The sequence below is a fragment of the Phascolarctos cinereus genome, unplaced genomic scaffold (assembly GCF_003287225.1).
Source record: "Phascolarctos cinereus isolate Bilbo 61053 unplaced genomic scaffold, phaCin_HiC Scaffold_2;HRSCAF=192, whole genome shotgun sequence".
Classification (NCBI taxonomy): domain Eukaryota; kingdom Metazoa; phylum Chordata; class Mammalia; order Diprotodontia; family Phascolarctidae; genus Phascolarctos; species Phascolarctos cinereus.
In genome coordinates, this window is record NW_027555625.1 from 357,538,249 (window position 1) to 357,558,746 (window position 20,498).

Here is a 20,498-nt window from a genome sequence, read left to right on the forward strand (position 1 = left end):
TTATATCACTATATAAACCTTAAAGGCCAGTATAGAAATGATAGTAGTTGTTATTATCGAGAACAATAATAACATTTTATTCTGTACTGCCCCTACCACTTGCAAACTGTTTAGTTTTGTTTTTTGATGAAGTCTCTAGACTAGACCCAAGCTGAATCTGCCACTCAAGGAAAGAAAGTTGGGTGAAGTGGGGGGAGTGGTGAGGATCACCACAGTGGTCTTCAAGCTGGTGGGAGGATACTGGGAATAGTCCCAGATATGCCCAATAAGGGTTGGCATAGTTGAACACTGATGACATGACAGGGCATGGTAGAATGTCAAAGCTGGAGCTGGGCTTCTTGGTGAGGATTAGGTGGCCCTTTATAGCGTTGGTAAATAGACAAGATGAATTTGGGTGGAAGGTGAGGGGGGGAGAACAGTGGATAAACTTACGAGGGTGGCAATTAAGGAAAATAAGGGTGACTGGGGAAAAGAGAATTAAAAAGAAGAAATGGAGATTAAGGGAATACCTACTAGTTGTGTGACCCTGGGCAAGTCAACTTAACCTCTCTAAGACTATAAACTACAGAGAATGTGCTGCTAACCTGCATTGGTTGAGGGAGTTATCCTTATCCTTATTTCCTTATCTAATGAATCTCAAGTCCAGATCCCATTTAATAACCCTGACAGAGTTAATAATAACAGTGTTTATAGAGTACTTAATGTCTTTACATACTTTTTCTTTTTTGACCTTCACAACCTCTAAGTTAGGTAGTGCAATCAAACGTTAATAAGGAAACTAAGGCTTAGATTAAGTGACTGCCCTTGAGGTAGCATAATGTAAAGGAAAGGGCATTAGATTTGGTGTCATAAGACCGAGTTCAAATTCTGACTCTTCTATCTAACTGTGCAACCCTGTACAAGTCACTTTTCTGAGCCTTGGTTTTCTCATTTTTAAAATGAGAGGGTTGGATGAGAGCAGGGATTCTTAATCTGAAATTCACGGGCCCCTAAAAGGGTTGGATGAGAGCTGGAGATGGTAGGAAAAGACATAGCTGTAATGGGAAGATGACTCCACGTGTTTCCCCCATTTTACCAGCCATACCATTTTGTCACATTCTTTCAGTCTGCAGCCTCTCTTTCCTGGAGCTAATGAACTGGACCAAATCTCCAGAATCCATGATATTATTGGCACACCTCCTCAGAAAACTCTTAACAAATTCAAACTGTAAGCACCTGGTACCTTTTGCTTATGAACTTGTTCATTATTTTTTAATTATAAGTCTAATAGTATTGATATTATATTCCTAGCACATTTCTTAGCTTTGCCCTAAGAGAAACATGTAGAGTAAAAGACCTTTGTTAATTTACTTTTGGCTTTCTGATATATCCTCTTTGTTGATGTTACTATTCCTAACATTTTATAAAGACAACAATTCCTATTTGTATAGGCATAGTTACTACATAGACTGTGATTTTAAAGGGTACAAGGAAAGTTGACCAGTTTGGGTGACCAGCATATTTCTGAGGATTTTGGTTTATCAGGAGGCCCTTTGAAAACCAGGGCCCAGAGTTTAAATATTTACATTATACTTTGTGAGACCCTTTGATGGAAATTGTTATATGCATTCAGCATGTAAATATGTGTAAATTTTCTGGAATCTCCATAAATATTTAGACAGTACTGAATGTGCTTCACAAAACTTGAGGGATGTAAAAAGTCTTAGATACCATTTAGTTCAACCTTCCCATCTTACAAAGGAAGAAACGGGACTTGGGAGACATTTGCTCCTAAGGCTGAGGAACCAAAATAATTATGGCTTAGGCATCTGCAGTTCTTTACAGTGTTCAGTGGGCTTTCTTTACCACCATTAGCTCAGCAGCTCAGAGAGGGAGGCAGAGCCAAAATTGGAAACCAGTTTGTGATTCATATTTACTCCATAGTTAGTTCATTAAGGTATGTTATCATTGCATTTGGTGAAGGAGTGGGGCAGCATTTTGATTAAAAATTATTTTATCCTTCTTTGACATCTGCAATATCTACTCTACTAGAACAAAAGGTTCTTGAGGGCAGGGACAATCCCACAGTGTTTAGAACAGTGCTTGTTAACATAGTACTTAATAAATGCCTGTTAAATGATCCATTTTTTAACATGCTAACCTAACATCTTCCTTCAAACAGCTTAAAACTCATTTTTGAACTGGGCTTTCAGCACTGGGATGGGAGTTAGGAAACCTGTGTTTAAATCCCAATTTTGTCACAAATATGCTATGTGAACTAAAGTCCCTTTCCCTCTCCAGACCTCAGTTTCTCTATTTGTAAAACAAAAGGGTTGGACTCAGTGATCTCTAAGGTTGCTTCTAGTTTTATGACCTATGATTCTAATCTTTGCTGCCATGTTAAGCCAGTGCAATTGTGAAGCTACGACCATCTCTTGGGAGATGTGATAGCTTACCAGCTGAATCCTCTCAATGATGACACTGTTGTTTATTATCATTGGGCTTTTAACACAGGTCAAGAGCTATGAGTTTTGATTTTCCTTTTAAAAAGGGATCAGGAATCTCTCTGATGACATCGACTTTGTCCCCTCAGTGCCTTTCTCTGATCTATGCAATGGTAGAATATGACCCAGATGAAAGAATCAGTGCCCACCAGGCGCTGCAGCATTCTTACTTCCGAGAACAAAGGTAAGCTGCTTACATCTTTGCTGGATACTGAGTCTGACTCCATGCAGAGAAGCACTGCTGGGGAGCAATGCCAGCAGCCTTCAGGGGCAAGAAACCTCAGGAGGGTCACCGATTAGGAAGAACAGGGCAGGGATTCCATGAGCTGGACTAAAGTCTTCTGAGGTTCCTCTAGCCTCTATGATTTTATCATCTCAAAACAATGCCTGCTTAAAGTATCCTTTGATAGCAGCTATTAATGCATCTCATGTTTGGATTTATTTAAGCATGCTGTTTCCTAAAAGCAGCTATCACACCTGGCATTTGATGTGCCTAGTAGAGGCCTTTAAAAAATCTTTCTTTGGCCCTCTTCAGGTGAATTGGCCCCCAAAGTGGGAGTGTTATTATAAAATGAGAGGTGGGGAGTAGTTTCTGTGAGGCAAAAAGTTCTCTTTTCAGGTGATACTAAGCCTGATAGTCCTCTTCCTCTCTTAACTGAATTAAATCACTTGATCATCTACCTCGATGGGAGTGGAATGATATAATGAATCAACAAAAATGATGGAAACATACCTACTCCTAAAACTTTACAAATACATTTGTTTTAGACAGTGGAAGGGTCCTTCACATCATGTTTTAATTTTTACTTTAGATTACAAGACATAAATTTCTAACAACCTCTAGTTTACCAATTTGCAAGTTGAAGCCAGACTAGTATTAGCAACTTGTAGAAAATCCATGTGTAGATAATTAGAGCTGAATGTATTAGTTTAGAAAAGATTAATTATGTATGTCTAGTGCGACTCTAATGAGATTTATTCTATACACAAATGTGAAAAGCAGTTTCATCTCTTTATCATTACACTACAAACAGATGCTTGTCCAAGAGTGTCATGTAACTGTGTAGTTATCCAGCTGATTTTGTTAGCTTTCCCACAGATACCTGAGCATCTACATATATTATGATGAGATCTCTAGTTCCATGATTCAGACTATTACACTAATATTGGTGAATTAGGGAAAGATAGTCCCTTAATAGTTGCTGACAGCAGGTAAACTGAGGCATATCTTATGACAGGGAAAGCATGTAGTTATGGTTTCTTTGTATACTGTTATACAATAGAGGAATGGTTATATTTTTATTCATCATAGGGTATCAGAGAAGCAAGCTCTTGTAGCCTGCAGGAAAGTAGGACTGACAGAACATCTGGGAGAAGCAGAATCACTCAAAAATGTGTGGCAAATTTCAAAGGAAGGCAAAAAGGTAACAAATTTTGTCAGGAACTTGACTTCACACCTGATTGTTTCCTCCCCCATAAAGTGTTTGTTTATAATACATGCCTCTTCCCTGGGACCTAAGAATCTGGAACTGATGATTACTTCAAAGACTTCTTACATGCCTCTTCCCTGGGACCTAAGAATCTGGAACTGATGATTACTTCAAAGACTTCTTGGTAGGAGGGCACATGTGTAAATAAAGTGTTGGCTAAGGCAGCCTCTTTCTGATTAAGCTTGAGGGAAATCTGGCAGTTGTTATGTCTGAACAATAGAGAACCACTGGTACAACTCACCCAAAACTTCATATATCCTCCATCACAGGAAAATGTTCCCAAGTTACAAAGGAGAGGATATTAAATTTGAACATTAGAGCTATTGAAAATACATCTGTTTACTGGTTTTAATTCTCCTCTAGAATCTTGTGAAAGCATTCCTCTCCATCTTACCTCTTGCAACAGGCCTGCATAACAAAATGCCTGCAGGTTGCAAACAGCCTGCAGGCTGTATATTGTGCAGGCCTGTATTACAAGGTATGCGAAAGCATTACTTCATTTATTTCTACAGTTAATTTTTGTCCTTCCTTTTCCAAGCTATTGATTTTCTCTTGCATACCTCTCATTTCTTTTCCCATTTTTCCTTCTACCTCTCTCATTTGACTTCTAAAATCCTTCTTGAGCTCTTCTGAGAAGTTTTGGGCTTAAGACCAGTTCATATTCCCTTTTGAGGTCCCAGATGTGGGTTTATTGACAATGTTGTCCTCTCCAGAATTTCTGCCTTGATCTTCACTCTTCCCATAATATCGTACCTTTCTTTCTGCTCATGGTGTTTGCTTATTTCCTGGCTTTTTTTTTTTAAAAGGCAGTTGGGGTTAGGTGACTTGCCCAGGGTCACACAGCTAGTAAGTGTCAAGTGTTTGGTCTGAGGCTGTATTTGAACTCAGGTCCTCCTGACTTCAGGGCTGGTGCTCTATCCACTGTGCCACCTAGCTGCCCTCTGTTTCCTGGCCTTTAAAGAGACTGAGCTCTCTTGCGGGGGAGCAGAGGGCACTGACTCAAGCTTCTTGTGTGGGAGCCTAGGGCCTGGTCACTGGCTTTGTGTGCTGGGGCCTCCAATGCTGGCAGCTGGAGGCTGTAGGGTTCTGGCAGCTTACCTGGTGTTGGGCTGTAATCAGCAACACTGGAACTCTAGGGGTAGGATTGGGTAGTGTGGCCCCTGGAGATTTCCTGCTCACCCTGACCTTTCCTCCCTTTTGCTTTCTTCAGCTCCTTTCAGATGGATGTTGCAGGATGTTTACCTGTGTGGGGCCCCTTGGAGCCCTGCTTCCCTTAGTTTTGCTGAGGCACTGGAAGAGCCAGTTGCTGTAGAATGCCAAGGCAACTGGTGGTTTTCCAAGCTGGTTTCCATTGGTTCCCTTGCCCTCCCTGAGGCACTTGGGGGTCCAGGTGTTGGTGTTTGCCTGCTCCACCACCTGGGGTTCAGGATCTCCTCCTGGTATGCTGAAGTGGGGCTTTCCCCTAGGTTGCTGGGATGCCTCCCATTCTGTACTGCTCCTCTTCCTCCAGGGCAAGAGGGGTCTTTCTTGTTGATCCCTCAAGCTACCTGGGCTCCTGGACTGTTGCACCCTGCCTGTCTTTCTTCTGGTTCAGCTGTTCCAGGTTTTTCCTGGGGCAATATTTTCTGGGCTTTCAGAGGTTAATAAGGGAGGGTAAGAGCGACTGACTTCTTATTCCACCATCTTCCATTACTTCATTTATATGAGATGTAACCACTAGTTAATCTTTGATTTGGAAACATTTAAAGAGATTAAATTGCAATGTGCTGAGTTTTAATTTTGCATTGTTGCTACATATAATAGCTCATTTCTACAGGCTGTCAAAATGTTTTCATTGCAACAACACAGTGAAATAAGTAGCACAAGTATTACTGTTCCTATTTCATAGCTGAGGAAACTGAAACTTAGAAAGGTAAAGACTTGGGCACAAAGAAGGTAAATAAAATGTTGGAGCTGAGATTCAGACATGGACTCCTGATTGCAAATGCAGCACTTTTTATACCACCTTGTTTTACTCAACATCGTGCTGCCTTTTGTTTGCTCAATTCAGATAGCTAGGTAGCTCTGCTCTTTTTTTTTTTTGGTTAGGCAATGGGGTTAAGTGACTTGCCCAGGGTCACACAGTTAGTAAGGGTTATGTGTCTGAGACCAGCTCTGCTCTTTTGGGTGAACAAATATTCACATTTGGTTAGTAGATATGTCCTTCCTCAATCAACTTTTCAGAGACACAGAAACCTGTGGTGTGATAGAGATCTGGAGGATGTACCAAGCTGAAAATTCAACATGAGTTAACAGTGGGTAGAGAAAAGCAGAAAAGAAAATCCTCTTAAACTATGGGGATCTTTTTTTTTTTTGCATGTAGGCCTGAAATTTCATGGTTATAGGGAGGTCTTGAAACTCCCTTTACCAAGTGCAGATCAGTCCTTGTTCTGCCCCTTAGAGTCTTAGAGAGCTGCCTGGAGCACTGAGAGGTTAAGGAACTTGCCCGGGGTCACACATCTAGTACATGCCAGAAGCAGAGCTGTCATTCTGGAGCCAGCTCTATCCATTAGTCATATGGCCTTTGATAACATGTTCATTAGTAGCAGCATGGTGTTCTGTATAAAGAAGGTGATAGCCTTGCTGTACTCTTCCCTGGTTAGGGGGCATTTCGAATATAATATTCAAGTCTTGAGTGTCACATTTTAAATAGAGGATTGACAAGGTGGTGGGTGCAGTGGGGAAGACTGGAGACCATGCACCCTCCTTATGCAGTGCCTCATTGTTCATTCTCCAACCCATGCCTCTGCCATTTGTGCTAATAAACTTGATTTTTTTAAGAGAGAAGGCCAAGTTGGCTTAATCATAGAATGCAGGAAGAAGTTGAGAGAAGGGAGCAAGCACTTATGAAGTGCCTGCTATGTGCCAGACATGTAGCTTTATAAATACTATTTCATTTGATCCTTATAACAACTGAATTCCAGTCCCACTTATCTGCTTATTTAGACATTTCTTTTTTTTTTTATTCTATAAATTAACCCATTTATTGTTGGACTATGGGCTATAGATATTTGATAAGAAGATTTTACTGGTCTTTCAATTCCTTCAGTCTTCTGATGGCAGATTTGACTGTGACTGCAGAGGTAGTATTGTAGGTCCATCCACCACCAGCTACTGTGTTCATACAGGATCCACAATGCCAGATACCCACAGCCCATCTCTTCATTTTGGTCTTGCCACAGAAGGAGCAGGTATACTTGGCATGCTGGCTAATTTCAATTTTCTTCACCATTTTTCTGAGGGAAGCACCATAATGTGTCCTTATTTACCAACAATTCCGACCTTCTTGGTTCGTTTAGCCATGTTGCCAGTTGTGGGGCCGGGGCTCGGAGAGCTAGACATTTCAAACTGGATGTCTGGTCGTATTGCCTTAAGTTTCCATCTACTCTAACCCTTCCTCCACACAGCTGCCAGAGGGCAGATCTGACCATATCCCTGCCTTATTAAGTAAACTCCATTGGTTCCCTATTACCACTAGTATCAAATATAAGCCCTTCTCTATAACTTTTAAACCCTTTACAACCTGGCCCAACCTATTTTTTCAACATCACTATACTTTACTCCCCCTTCCCAGGCAGCTAGGTGGCTCAGTGGATAAAGTCCAGGAAGGCCTGAGATCAAATCCTCTCTCAAACACTTAACTAGCAAGCAGTTTCTTCAATTGTAAAATAATTGATAACAATGAGCAGAGATAAAATGAATTGTTCAAGATTATGAAGCTAGTTTGTAGTAGGGCTGGGCCTTGGCTACAGATCTTTTTCTTCACAGTCCAGTGCTTTTGGTTTTAATTTTTTGTTATTCTGAACTTGATAACACCAATTTATGTGAAAATTTCACATACAAAGAACATAAAAAGAGGATTGTTATAAAAACCCAAATCTCTACTTATATACACCTTTTAAAAAGTATATAATAAATTCAACATTGTTTTGAAGCTGTTCTGTTTAAGTCCCCCTGAATTTCCTTCTGTACATTTAAAAAAATATTTCAGTGACCCTCTCTTCTTTCTTCTGATACTTTTTCTTGGCATCACTATTACTAGCTCCCATCTCTTCTCAGATTAAGAAAAAAAAAACACCACCCTGCTCTGGTAACAAATAATTATAGTCAAGGAAAACAAGTCTACACATTGGCCACATCCAAAAATATGTGTCTCATTCTGCACCTCTAGTGTGCCACCTCTCTGTCAGGTAGCATGATTCATTCTTGGTCTCTGGCATCACAGCTGATCATTGCATTGATTATAGTTCTTAAGCTTTTAAAGTTGTTTCTTTTTAAAAAAAACTCTTTTAGTCACTGAATAAAATATTCTGCCTCTATTTACTGTACCCTGCATCAGTTCATACACTACAAGTCTTTCAGAATTCTCATATCCATTGATTTTATCTTTTCTTATGGCATAATAATACTCCATTATATTCATATACAGACAGTTCTTGCTTTACATAAGTAGACCGTTTCTGTAGACCTCTGTGTAAAGTGATTTTTATGTAGTGTGAATTTGCCCATGGATGTGGGGAAGAGGAGAAAGGGAAGCAGGAAGGGACTGTGCACCTATGGAAGAGGGGCCAACACACAGTTTAAGGACATGTGGAGGCTGGGGACAGAGAAGTGAAAGCAGGAGGAACATGTGGAGGCTGAGGACAGCCATGTGGGGGCCTGGCTGGAACCAAGGAAGAACACATGGTGGGCAGACATGTCATGGCTGGACATAAGACAGGAGAGGATGAACAACATGAAAGGGCTGGCAGTAGACATGCAGTATCCAAGCACTGAAGGAGTGAAGACAAGACATGCAGGGGTCAGACACAGGGCAAAGGACTCCTCTCTGGCCAAGTCCAGCAGTGGCAGTAGTTTCTTGTTTTGCTTTCACTTGGAGAGTTTTTTAGTTTTTAGATTTTTTGAAGGGGCAGTACGGGGAGGCTGCAGAGCACTGAGCCAGGGGCAGGAGTGGAGAGAGACAGCGTAGTACTACAGTAAAATTAACATAGGTATTTTTTTGGAATGTGGATTTCTTTCAGAATTCTTTACATAAAGTCGAATTTGTGTAATACAAATTCATGTAAAGCAATAACTGTCTGTACTATATTTTGTTCAGCCATTCTTTTATTGGTGGTCATCCTCCTAGTTCTTTGCTACAACAAAAGTATATTTTTGTACATCTTTGTCCTTTTCCTCTTTCTTTGATCTCTTTGGGGGTATATAACTAGTAGTGGTATTGCTAGATTAAGAGAGAATTCATAATTTAATGATTTTGGAATCTTTATCAGTTGTTTTTTCAGTTATGTTTAATTCTTCATGACCCCATTTGGGGTTTTCTTGGCAGAGATACTGAAGTGATTTGCCATTTCCTTCTCCAGATTACTTTGCAGACGAAACTGAGATAAACAGGATTAAGTGACTTGCCCAGGGTCACAGCTAGTAAGTGTCTGAGGCTAGATCTAAACTCAGGAAGATGAGTTTTCCTGACTTCAGGCCCAGAACTTTATCCATCTATTGATTAAAATCTATTGATTAAATATTTACTGATTAAAATCAATGCAGTTAAAATTATAAGTTAAAATATTATATATTCCTTTCTCATTCACTAATTGCCAGAGATCTATCATATCTAAGTTTTCTAAAATCTCATTCAGGTCCTTAACTTCTATCTTGTCTACCTTTTTGTTAGATTTGGCATAGGTTCTGAGTGGACTATACCGCCCCCTGGGCGGTGCCGGAATGATCCAGCAGTAACCTCGGGTGCAACTGGGGGGAGTAGAAGCATAAGGAAAGAGAAGAAAATTTTGAAAAACCGTTTGTACATGTTTCACTTGTTGTGTAACAGAGTTAAAATCATAGTGATGTCATTATTTTACAAATAAATACACAAAATGCCATCATAACCAATCAGTGTTCAAGTCCACTGACAGGTCTTAACAAGCAAATGTTGGCAGATGAGCATGTTGTGCATTGTCAGGAAGTCCAGCATGCACTGGCAGGAATTATGTGCATGTAATGAGTTGTTTACAATGTGATACTATATGGTTACATGATGCAATATTGCATCATCAAAATTTCAATGTAGGAAAAACCTCACAAATTTCTAATAAATTGTTAAATTTAAGATACATCATTTTAAAAAATTACATTTTTTTGAAATGACACAAATTTTACAAAAACCATTAATGGGTTAAAGAGAGTAGATTTCCAGGGGGGCACTCAGTAATTTTTTTTTTGAAAAGGGGGTGGTAGGCCAAATAAGTTTGGAAACCTTTGGTCTAGATCCAAAAGGAATTGGCTGAGGACCATAACTATTATCATTTTCCTATTTATTCCTGTAATTCAATTTTTCCTTTACACATGCCATTTAGTGTGTGTGTGTATGTGTGTATGTACTGATATTATTTTACTTTCTATGATACCTTCTGGGATAATGTAGTTTCCCTGTTTATTTCTTTCAGCCCTTTGTTTTTATTATTGCCCTATCTGAGATCATGACAGTTAACTCCTGCTTTTTGAGTTCACCTGCAGTACAATAAATTCTTTTCCAGTCTCTCATTTTAATACTATATGTATCTATATGTTTCAAGTCTGTTTCTTGCAAACAGCATATTTTTGGATTCTGCTGTCTTCTATGTCATGGGTGAGTTTATCACATTCAAGTTCAAGGTTATGAATATTAACTGTGGATTTGCCTATATCATATCTTCATATATTTTTTCCTCTTTGACACTAGCCACCTCTCTATAAAAAAGGAGATAAAGGGAGTGTGTTTAACATTAATGATCTACAGTTGAAGCAATCTACTTAAACTCCATTGCTCTTCCTCTCTACGTCTTCTATTACTTTTTACTGTTTCTTTCTTTTCTCCTAATTCTCCCTTCACAATCAAGCCTCTGAAGTTGAAATTTATTTTGCTTCTGACTATTCCATCTCTGACTCTGTCTCCCTTCTTCCTGTTTTTACTCATTTCTGTTTAATCTGTTTTAGCATCAAACTCTTATATATCTGTGTTGTATTTCTGTTTGTTGTTCAGTCATTTCAGTCTTGTCAACTCTTTGTGACCCCATTTGGGGTTTTCTTGGCAAAAACAGAGTGGTTTGCCATTTCCTTCTCTAGCTCATTTTACAGATGAAGAAACTGAGGCAAACAGGGTTAAGTGACTTGCCCAGGGTGACAAAGCTAGTAAGTGTCTGAGGCCAGATTTGAACTCAGGAAGATGAGTGTTCCTGACTTTAGCCCTAGTGCTCTATCTACTGTGCCACCTAGCTGCCTGTGTTTCTGTTAACTCTCCTTTATCAGATTTGAATGAAGCTTCCTTCACCCCTTCCTTCATGTAGACTGTAAGCTCCTTGAAGGCAGGAGTTATCTTTTGCCTCTTTTTGTATACTCAGCACTTAACACAGTGCCTGGCACATAGTAGGCACTTATTTACTGATTTCCCCCCTTTTTTCTTCCCAAGTACATTCCTTTTTCCTTCCCTTTTCTTTCTTCTCTGAACACCACCAAATAGGACATTAAAAAAAAATTTTTTTTTAAAAATGAACAGGAGAATAAAAGGCCATAGGGAAAGAGACAAGTAGGCTAGATTTTAGTTACATGCTGAATTTACTTAAAACGAAAAGAAAGTTCTACGTAACAGAGATTTACAGTTTTTTCTGTTCTACTTTAGCAATTTTGTTTGGTGGTTAAGTTCAGAATGAAGAAAAAAATACAAAATTTGAGCTCAGCTCTGATCTTTTCATCAAGAATTAAAGTTCTGTGTTCTATTAGGGGCCCATTTTTTTTCACCTCAGTATTTCATGGTAAGTTATTCTTGGTTTTAAGCCTTTGTGGTTCTCCTTTTTGGAAGATTATATTTCAAGATTTCCTCTTCTTAGTAGTTGTGGTTGCCAAGTCTTGTGTGATTCTGACTGTTGTTACTTGGTATTTGAACTCTTTCTGGATTTCAGCTTTGATGTCCTTGGGAATTTTCATTTGGGGTTTCTTTGAAGTGGTGACTGTTCCATTATTTCTTTTTTCACTTTCTCCTTTGGTTCTAGTAGATTCTGAGCAGTTTTCATGTAAGATTTATTGAAATATATAGTATTCAGCTATTTTTTTTTAAAAGTCATGGTTTTCAGGGAGTTTGATGATTGTTAAATTACCTCTCATTATACCACCTTAATCCATTTTCAAGGTCAGTTGTTTGATAATAAATACCTTCTTTTCCCTATTATTTTCAGTGTTTTGATTTTGCCCTAATATTTTTTATTTTCTCAAAGTGTTACTGATTTGTTTGGTATATTCTAATTTTCAGGAAGTCTGTTACTTGGATAAGAATTTCTACCTTCTTTTCTAAGCTATTTATTTTCCTTCCAGTTCTTTCTTAGAGACTAATTAATTTATAATTTCATTTTTTATCTCTTGCATCATTTCTTCTAGATACTCTTGTAAGTTGTTATGGCCAAGCCATTTTTATTTTCTCTGAGGCTTGTAGTTGTTTTGGAATTACTTTTTTCTTTAGGGTTTGTCTCTCAAGTTTCTCTGGGCTCAACACATCTCATTTTCTTCATAATGTTAAGCATGTTCTTCTGTTTACTATTATCTCTAGCCTCAGTACCTGGTTTGGGCCAAAACAAAGCCCCAGTCCTTCCTGCATTCTTTCATGTGGTCAGAGCCTGTTTAGTTCTAACCTCAATCTCCTGAATTCCGCTCTCTAGCTTCAGAGGAAGCTGTGGTATGTCTGTATTCAGAATGCTGGCAGGTTTTAGGCCTGTGCTTTTCAGGGCTCTCTGGAGTATATCATTTAGGAGTGCTGCAGACTTTTGGTGAGTCTGTCAGTCATGTGCTAGGCACTGAAAATATGAATATAAAAAAGATAATCCCTGTCCTCAAGGAGCTTACGTTCTAATGGAGAAAGACAACACATAAAAGGAAGCTGAGAAAGGTAGTAAGGGCAGCTTAGGTGGCACAGTGGATAGAGCACTGGCCCTGGATTCAGGAGGACCTGAGTTCAAATCCAGCCTCAGACACACAACACTTACTAGCTGTGTGACCCTGGGCAAGTCACTTAACCCCAATGCCTAGCCAAAAAAAAAAAAAAGAGGGTAGTAGTTAGAGAGGGTTGAAGAAGATACCCAGCACAGGGGCATAATGGAGAAGTCTAGAATGCAGCCTGGAGAGAAATGAAGAGATGTTTGGCCTGGTTGCCATATTTAAATGGAAGTTCTGGGAGAAACCATCGATTCAGAGGGAGGAGCTTCAGGGAGAAGGGTAATTCCAGGGCTGAAGTGATCTTTCAGGATTAATAAGTTTCTTTTCTAAGGCATGATGGAGAAGTCTGGATAGTAGCCTGGAAAGGTGGGCGGGGAGGGATGATCTTGGTCTGAGACCTGTCAACTCTTGACGTGTAATCAGAGCACTATGGTTTTTCAGTCCCTCCCACCCCACCTTGACCTTAGTCATAGGAGCATTCCAGGCTTGCTGTCCCAGGGGAAGAGCACTGTAAGCTTCAGATGCCCTAGGCCTAGGAGGCTCTAAGCACTGGCAAGCTTCTGACTTATTTACCTTGCTCACCTTGGCTTTTCTGGCAAGACCTCTTTCTCTGCGCCTGCAAGATTTCTTGATCTTTTTGTGAAGTCCTAGGCTGGATGAAGATGCATAGTGTAGGCTGCTTTTGGATTTACTGATAATTCTTTGGTCTGGTATGTGTAGGAGAGCTAGCTGTCTTTCTGGCCATTCCCACAGTCATTTTAATTGTTAAGTCCCAGGGCTTTTCCCATTATATTGTACTGTCTCATCTCATCTGGATATACAAATGACACATGTTTTGGTTTAATGGTCAGTCATAGTCCATTTATAGTCACATCCTGCCTATGAAATTGTTTGGGTATAACATAAAATAAAATGAAGGGCTCTGCAATACTGCTTCTAGAAAATAAAAAGGAACTAGTTATTTCATGGAACCATAAGATGTTACAACTTAAAAGGAAGGATTTGGGCAATAGAGCACCTCATGTGGTTCACTTCTTTCACTCTACAGATGAGGAAACTGAAGCTCAGAGAGTGTTAATGACTTGCCCAAGGCAACAAAACTAGTAAAATAGTCTGGACTGAAATCCAGATTTCCTGTTCTTCTGTCCAAGACTCTTTTGTCTAAATCATACTAAAGTGATCTTTATTGTGTATGTGTGTGTGTTTTAAACAAACAGTATCTAAAGCAAGTTGAAGACCATTCAGAAAGGCAGGGATCTACCTGTCCGATGGAACCACCCAGACTGAAGGTCTCTGGAGTAACCAAACTCTCATCCTACTCCAGCCCTACCCTGCGTGCTGTTCTTAGTGGCTCTGGGACAAGTGGAAAAGTACCCATTTTAAAGCCTCTGAAATATATCGGAACAAACAAGAAGGTACCAATTCTGACTTGTTCTTTATCAAATTCTTCTCAGAGCCTGTGAGTCTTTACTTGAACATGTCTATAATTTTTTTAACAGACAGATACACAGAAGGACATTAAATCTAACATGAAACAATACCATTTGCCCACAATAGAAAGAAAAAGTGGAGGATACTGAACAACTTGTCTTATTTCCAGACACTTGGATTATAAAACCAGGCGTGAATGGCAGCAGAGAAACAGAATCAACTATGCTTCTGGGATGTAACAGAGAGGCTTTGGGGAGCAGACAAGTGACAGTGCCTTACCTGGAGGCTCCCTGAAGTTTTCTAGGACCTTCACGACATAGGCACAGGATGGTTAAGGGCTATGTCTAGTCAGCACTTGTAGCTTTCCTGAAAAGATGTCAGATGTTTAGCAGATCAGAAATGCACTTTGTATTTTCACCTTCTAAATGCATGTACTGTATTTTCCATTTGAATGGATTTGTGAAAAGCATCAAATTTTAGAGTTTTTATTTCATTTTAGTGGGGTTAAGACTTTTTTTTTTGGAGGGAAGAGGGCATTTTGTAATTTTTTTATACAAAAGTCAAAACAGGTAAACAAGGTTTTTATATTATGTGTTATTTATAGCTCGGTCTTCTTGAACTGTGAGCTCTGTGCACTTCAATTTGGTTGAAGGTGTTAAGCTAGTAGAACATTACCAACAGTGATATTTGAATAACTACAATGCTCTTGTGTTAATGTTTTATGGATTATGTTATTGGAAACAACTGACTGATATTAAAGAATAAGCTGTGATTTTTTTTTTAATTCTATAGATAAATCTGTGTCCTTGTGAATCCCTTCAGCCTTATTTTAAACCTTCTGATAGCATATTAAGTAATGAAATGTGACAGTCACAAGGACTTCAACAATGCTTAATTTTGTTTTATTTGACATATTAAAGGAATAAATAAAAAATTTTCTCATGGAAATAAGCATTTTTCCTGCTAAGGTCTCAATTCTGCAACATTTGGGTAAGTTCAATCATATAATCACTAGAACTGAATTCAGATCCTTTCTCTGAAGATGCTACAGTCTTCCAACTTGGTGTACAACATAGAGTAGGCTTTTTCACATTGATCTCAAAATGACATTTCCCAAGTTGAAGGTACAATGCTTTGTTTCTTTTGTAATTCATCTTTCTTTAAAAACAAACAAACCAACCAACCATAATTCAGGCAGACCAAGCCTGCCATCATTGTGGGTGCCATGAAAACATGCTGCCAAGATGAAGACCAAATGGGCTCACGCTCGGGGGGTAATTCTGGGACCCAAGGCAAAGAATCATTGGGTTGGTATTTCAGATGAGTAGTTGAATGATGTTGCTTTTTTGGTTATAAGTATCAGTCATACTGCTGTGAAATGACATCGGTGGGGGCAACACTATACAGGTTGTGCTTCTTCTTTGTTTCCCAACTGCCTCCGTGGAAGCCAGGACTCGACTGCGGTTCTTCATAGTGTCAAGCAAGCACCATACGAAGCCTGGCATGAAATATTCTCCCTCCTCATAGCGAAAGCTCCATTGTAAGGAATACTGGTACCTTGTTATGATAATAGTAACATCTTATTTCTAAAGCAGGTTAGCGTTTACAAAGCACTTTCTTCACAACTATGCAATGAGGTAAGTGGTATACATGTTTCATCTCCATAAGAAAAATGAGGCTCTGATCAGTGCAGCAATCTGGCAGAATCGGGCCTTAGACCCAAGTGTTCTGACCACAGTATTTCTCCCACCTCACCAGTGATTGTTTTGGCCAAATCTCTGGAGAAGAAATGTATTAGTTGATCCAGTTCTCCCCTAATGTTTTTCTAAATAAAAATACCTACTTGGGATGGTATTGTGATGTGTACATGATTTTTTTTTTTGGCCACAAATATTTTCTACAATTTTAAACCTCTAGTTATGGTCTCAGGTTGTGTTTCTTCACTTCCTAGGTTCTCCAACCCTCTATGTTAACCTAAATTGAATACATACTTTTCAACAGTACCTTGAAACCTAGTCCATGAATGATAATGCTTACATGGAGCTTCTAAGTAAATTTTAATTTACTTAAAACACTGGAAGGAAGTTTGATAATTATTAGACTTAATTTTATGTCAAGGGAAAAAAAATCATTTCAGCCACTATATAAAACAGAAGTCAGTTTTAACCCTGGTTTTAGATTACACTTCTTTCTGCATAATAGAAAAAGTTTTGTTAGTTATCTGGTTAATTGAAGGCAGAGGGAAAATGAAACAGGATAAATTCATTGTGTTTTATCTCTCATGCTCTGCAGGGCTAGGACTTGTGTTAGCTTTGCTCTAAGGGCAAAGATTCCCAGAATTATCAATTATGTTGCTTTAAGTTTTCTAAACCTTCAAACTAATAGGTAGGAAAACTTTTAGTGAATGTTGAAAGGGAACCAAATTACATACAAAGGAACCAAATATGCCATCAGCAGGAATTAAAAACTATTACAGACACTGCATCTAAGAGCAGTATAAATTATATTTATCATATATTTTTAAAATGTTTTTGCCTTTTTTTTTTTGGTGAGGCAATCAGGGTTATGTGACTTGGCCAGTGTCACACAGCTAGTGTCATGTGTCTGAGGCCAGATTTGAACTCGGGTCCTCCTGACTCCAAGGCTGGAGCTCTATCCACTGCACCACCTAGCTGCCCCTTATATTTGTCATATATGAAAAGCTTATTGAAATCATGTGATTTTTTTTACCCCCTTTTAATTTGGATTGAAATATAAACTCTTATTTCCTATAACATTTAATTGCAATCTAGCAGCAATGGTGAGGGTGCTTGAGAACAGAGTTTCTAAAAAATGTAGCTAAAGTGACCATCTATCCTACTCTGAAAACTTAAGGATGCTCAAGAATGAGAATGGTGTATGGTATGGTGGATGAAGTGCTGGGCTTTGAGAAGCAGGATTTTAATCTAGCCCTTGACATTTAAGAGTTTTGTGGCCTTGGGCTCATCACCTAATTTCTGAGTCTTTGCTTCCTCATGTATAAAATGGAGGTAATTGTAGCCCTCCCTCCCTTTGAGGGTGGTTGTGAGGTGCCAATGGGATTATATGAAGTGTCTTGGCAAGCAGTGACGCAGGTGACAGTAGCTCCTGATGAACTTTAGTGCAGTTGGTTGCTCTGTGAATTACAGTGAAACAACTCACTACCTTAGTTCCATTAAACAATTTAGGTTGCTTTCAAGCTTATACGTATTTGTGCATCCCTTTTCTAGAGCACAGAACTAGAGCAAGAAATAGCCTTTTCATCTTGTAGGGTTACAACCTTTTTTTTTTTTTTCGTGGCACAGTGAGACACGAGAGGAAATAGTTTTTAATTCCTGCTGATGGCATATTTGGTTCCTTTGTATGTCATTTGGTTCCCTTTCAACATTCACTAAAAGTTTTCCTACCTATTAGTTTGAAGGTTTAGAAAACTTAACTTTTTCTAAGGGCCTCTTAATACTCTAGCCTATGTACAGTAAAAGGGAAAATCTCAATAATATCTCTTTCCATAAACACTTATTGGATGATTTGAGTAATATTAATAGCTAGCTACTGCTTTAAGGTTTACAAAGACTCTTTACAAATAACATCTCATTTGATCATCACAACTACCTGGGGTAGCTGCTTTTATAATCCTTATTTTACAGTTGAAGGAACTGAGGCAATGAGAGGTTAAAGTGACTTGCCCAGGAAGTATCTGAGGTGACTATCTCGAGTCTTCTCAACTCCAGGTCCACTATTCTGTCCACTGGACCACCTAGGTGCCTGATTGATTTCTAAAAGTCTGTAAAGTATTTTCTTCATGAGCCTGTAACCAGCAATGTACCTATTAGTATTTTTATTTTACAAATTAGTAAACTGAGGTAAGAGTCACATAGCTAATCTGTCAGAGAAGGGACTCAAAAACTTATCTATTCACTCTTATTCCACTATAATGTCCATCCTTCATTGCCTGGTCAGAGCTAGTCACTAAATAAAATATGTAAGTCTTGGATTGTCATGTGTGTATGCATATGTGCACACATGTAGGTTTGAGGAATTATGGATCCTGACCAGCAGGAGGGAGGGCCATTACCCATAGGGTCTTAGATATCAGGCTGAAGGGACTTCAGAGGTCACCTCGTCCAGCCCCTTCATTTTATAGATTAAAAAAACTAGGGCCCATAAAGGGTAAGTGACTTAAGTGACCATGATCATACAGTTACTAAGTGTTAAAGCTGGAATTTGAACTCATGTCCTCTCCAATCCACACGACTTTGAACTCAAAGACAGCTTAATTCTTTAGGACTTAGTTTATGTTAATTTGTCTCAACGTTGGTCACTGTCTAGGAATATCATTTGAAGTATTCAAGTACTAGGTTTACTAAACCAGAGACTAGTACAATGCCTGGTATGTTGGAGGTGCTTAATAAACACTTAAGAAAATTCTCATCCTTTATAAAACGATGCAAACAAGGGGTTCTTAATCTGGGATCCACTGGGAGTTCACGAACTTGGCTGGGAAAAATACTTTTTCATTTTCACTAACCTCTAACTGAAGTTAACATTTTCTTCAATTATTTAAAAACATGATTCAAAGAAGATGACCATTGGCTTCACCAGACTGCAAAATGAGTTCCATGACATACAAAAAGGTTAAGAACTCCTGATATAAGCAATGGTGTGCAAAATCTCCATAAAGACCTGTAGCACTGTCAGAGAAATCAAATCAAAATGTTGTCAATTTGCAGATGCTGGTGTCCAAGAAACAGGCATGACTGAAACTGGTCCACCCTTCACCTGCAAAAGACAAACTACCCAACACTTTTGGGGGAAAAATGGCAGAGGGAGGTGCAGGAACCACTCCCTGCAGAAGGCACACTTAAAGCTGTTAGAAGGTAAACAGTAGTTTGTTCATCAAAGGATATCAAAGGTTCATCATGATACCTTACTTATTATACCAAGTCAGGGCTATCTTGTATGACAAAATGCTGCTCCAGAGGACCAGGTGCTGGCACAAAGCAATGAAAACACCAGCACTTCACTCAGTTCTTCTCTGGCACGCATCTGGTAAGTGAATGTTTCCTTCCTTATTTTGGCTTGACAACTGACCTGGACTCTTGCTAATGATATGTCCATTCTCCAATCCAATTTGTAGTGACAAAGAGAAACTACCTACAGCATCACTGGGTAGCAAAGTTCTGTGGACTACTCCAGACCAAAACATTTTCCTGTTCACTGAACTTTATTTTAAGGTGCCTTTAGAGTAGCTAACGGAATCTTTCCGCGGATTTAGGATCACAGGATTTACAAATGGAAGCAAAATCTAGTACTAATCCCTTTAAACAGGAAGAAAATGAGGTCTAGAGATATGAGATAAATTAGTCAAAGTAGTAACTGAGCTGGGTTCTCGGATCCAAATCCTAGTGCTTGTTCAAGTATGTGATGCTGCCTCACACTCAATTATGGAATAAAGAGATCCCCAAATTCGTGACATGTTAGTCTGGAAGGAATCTTCAAAATCATTTTGTTTTACTCCCTCACTTCAGAGGCTGAAAAAAGTGAAGGAAAAAGAAGGGAAATGACTTCTCCAAGACTGTAGTAGGTGAATGAATAACCTGTGTAGGAACAGAACCCAGTGCTATTCCCACTACACTGCCTTTATACTCAGTTCTGCATTCCTCTACCACTGCTAGTTATTCACCTAACCTATCTTTAGAAATGGGATCGATTCCAGGGTTCCACAGTGAAATCAACGGGTCTTTGCCAAATTCCAAAGGGGAGAGGTTGTAAATAAGAAAAACTGAAGTTTGTCCTTTGGGAAGAGCAAAATAGTGGACTATTAATAATTTGTAAATATTCCCAAAGGAAACAAGATTCTAAAGACATTTTTTTTATTCTAAAGCAACTCAAAAACTTGAAAGACTGATCTCAGATTAGAACAGTCTTAAATTTTAGAATGATTACACTGAGCTTCTACCAAGCCTTAAAAAATAGGTCTATTTTCTTCAGCCTCAGGCCTTTTCTTCCTACATCCCTCCCCATTCTAATTTCCATAGAGTTACATCTAGATGTGAGCAATATTTATAAGAATGTTTAT

General features: G+C 38.9%; 1 protein-coding gene and 1 pseudogene across 4 annotated transcripts in view; one reads left to right on the forward strand and one right to left on the reverse strand.

The window, feature by feature from the left end:
* MOK (MOK protein kinase) overlaps positions 1-15,352 on the forward strand; it is a 110,309-nt gene extending 94,957 nt beyond the window's left edge. For all 4 annotated transcript variants that reach the window (XM_020971191.2, XM_020971190.2, XM_078150405.1 and 1 more), the window contains 5 exons: positions 1,106-1,207; positions 2,494-2,667; positions 3,796-3,907; positions 14,188-14,385; positions 14,470-15,352. In XM_020971191.2, coding sequence (XP_020826850.1) covers positions 1,106-1,207; positions 2,494-2,667; positions 3,796-3,907; positions 14,188-14,385; positions 14,470-14,550 — 667 coding nt within the window. In that variant the 3' untranslated portion in view covers positions 14,551-15,352. The remainder of the gene's footprint in view (positions 1-1,105; positions 1,208-2,493; positions 2,668-3,795; positions 3,908-14,187; positions 14,386-14,469) is intronic.
* On the reverse strand, positions 6,966-7,548 carry LOC110197352 (large ribosomal subunit protein eL43 pseudogene; annotated as a pseudogene).
* Positions 15,353-20,498: the final 5,146 nt, after the last annotated feature.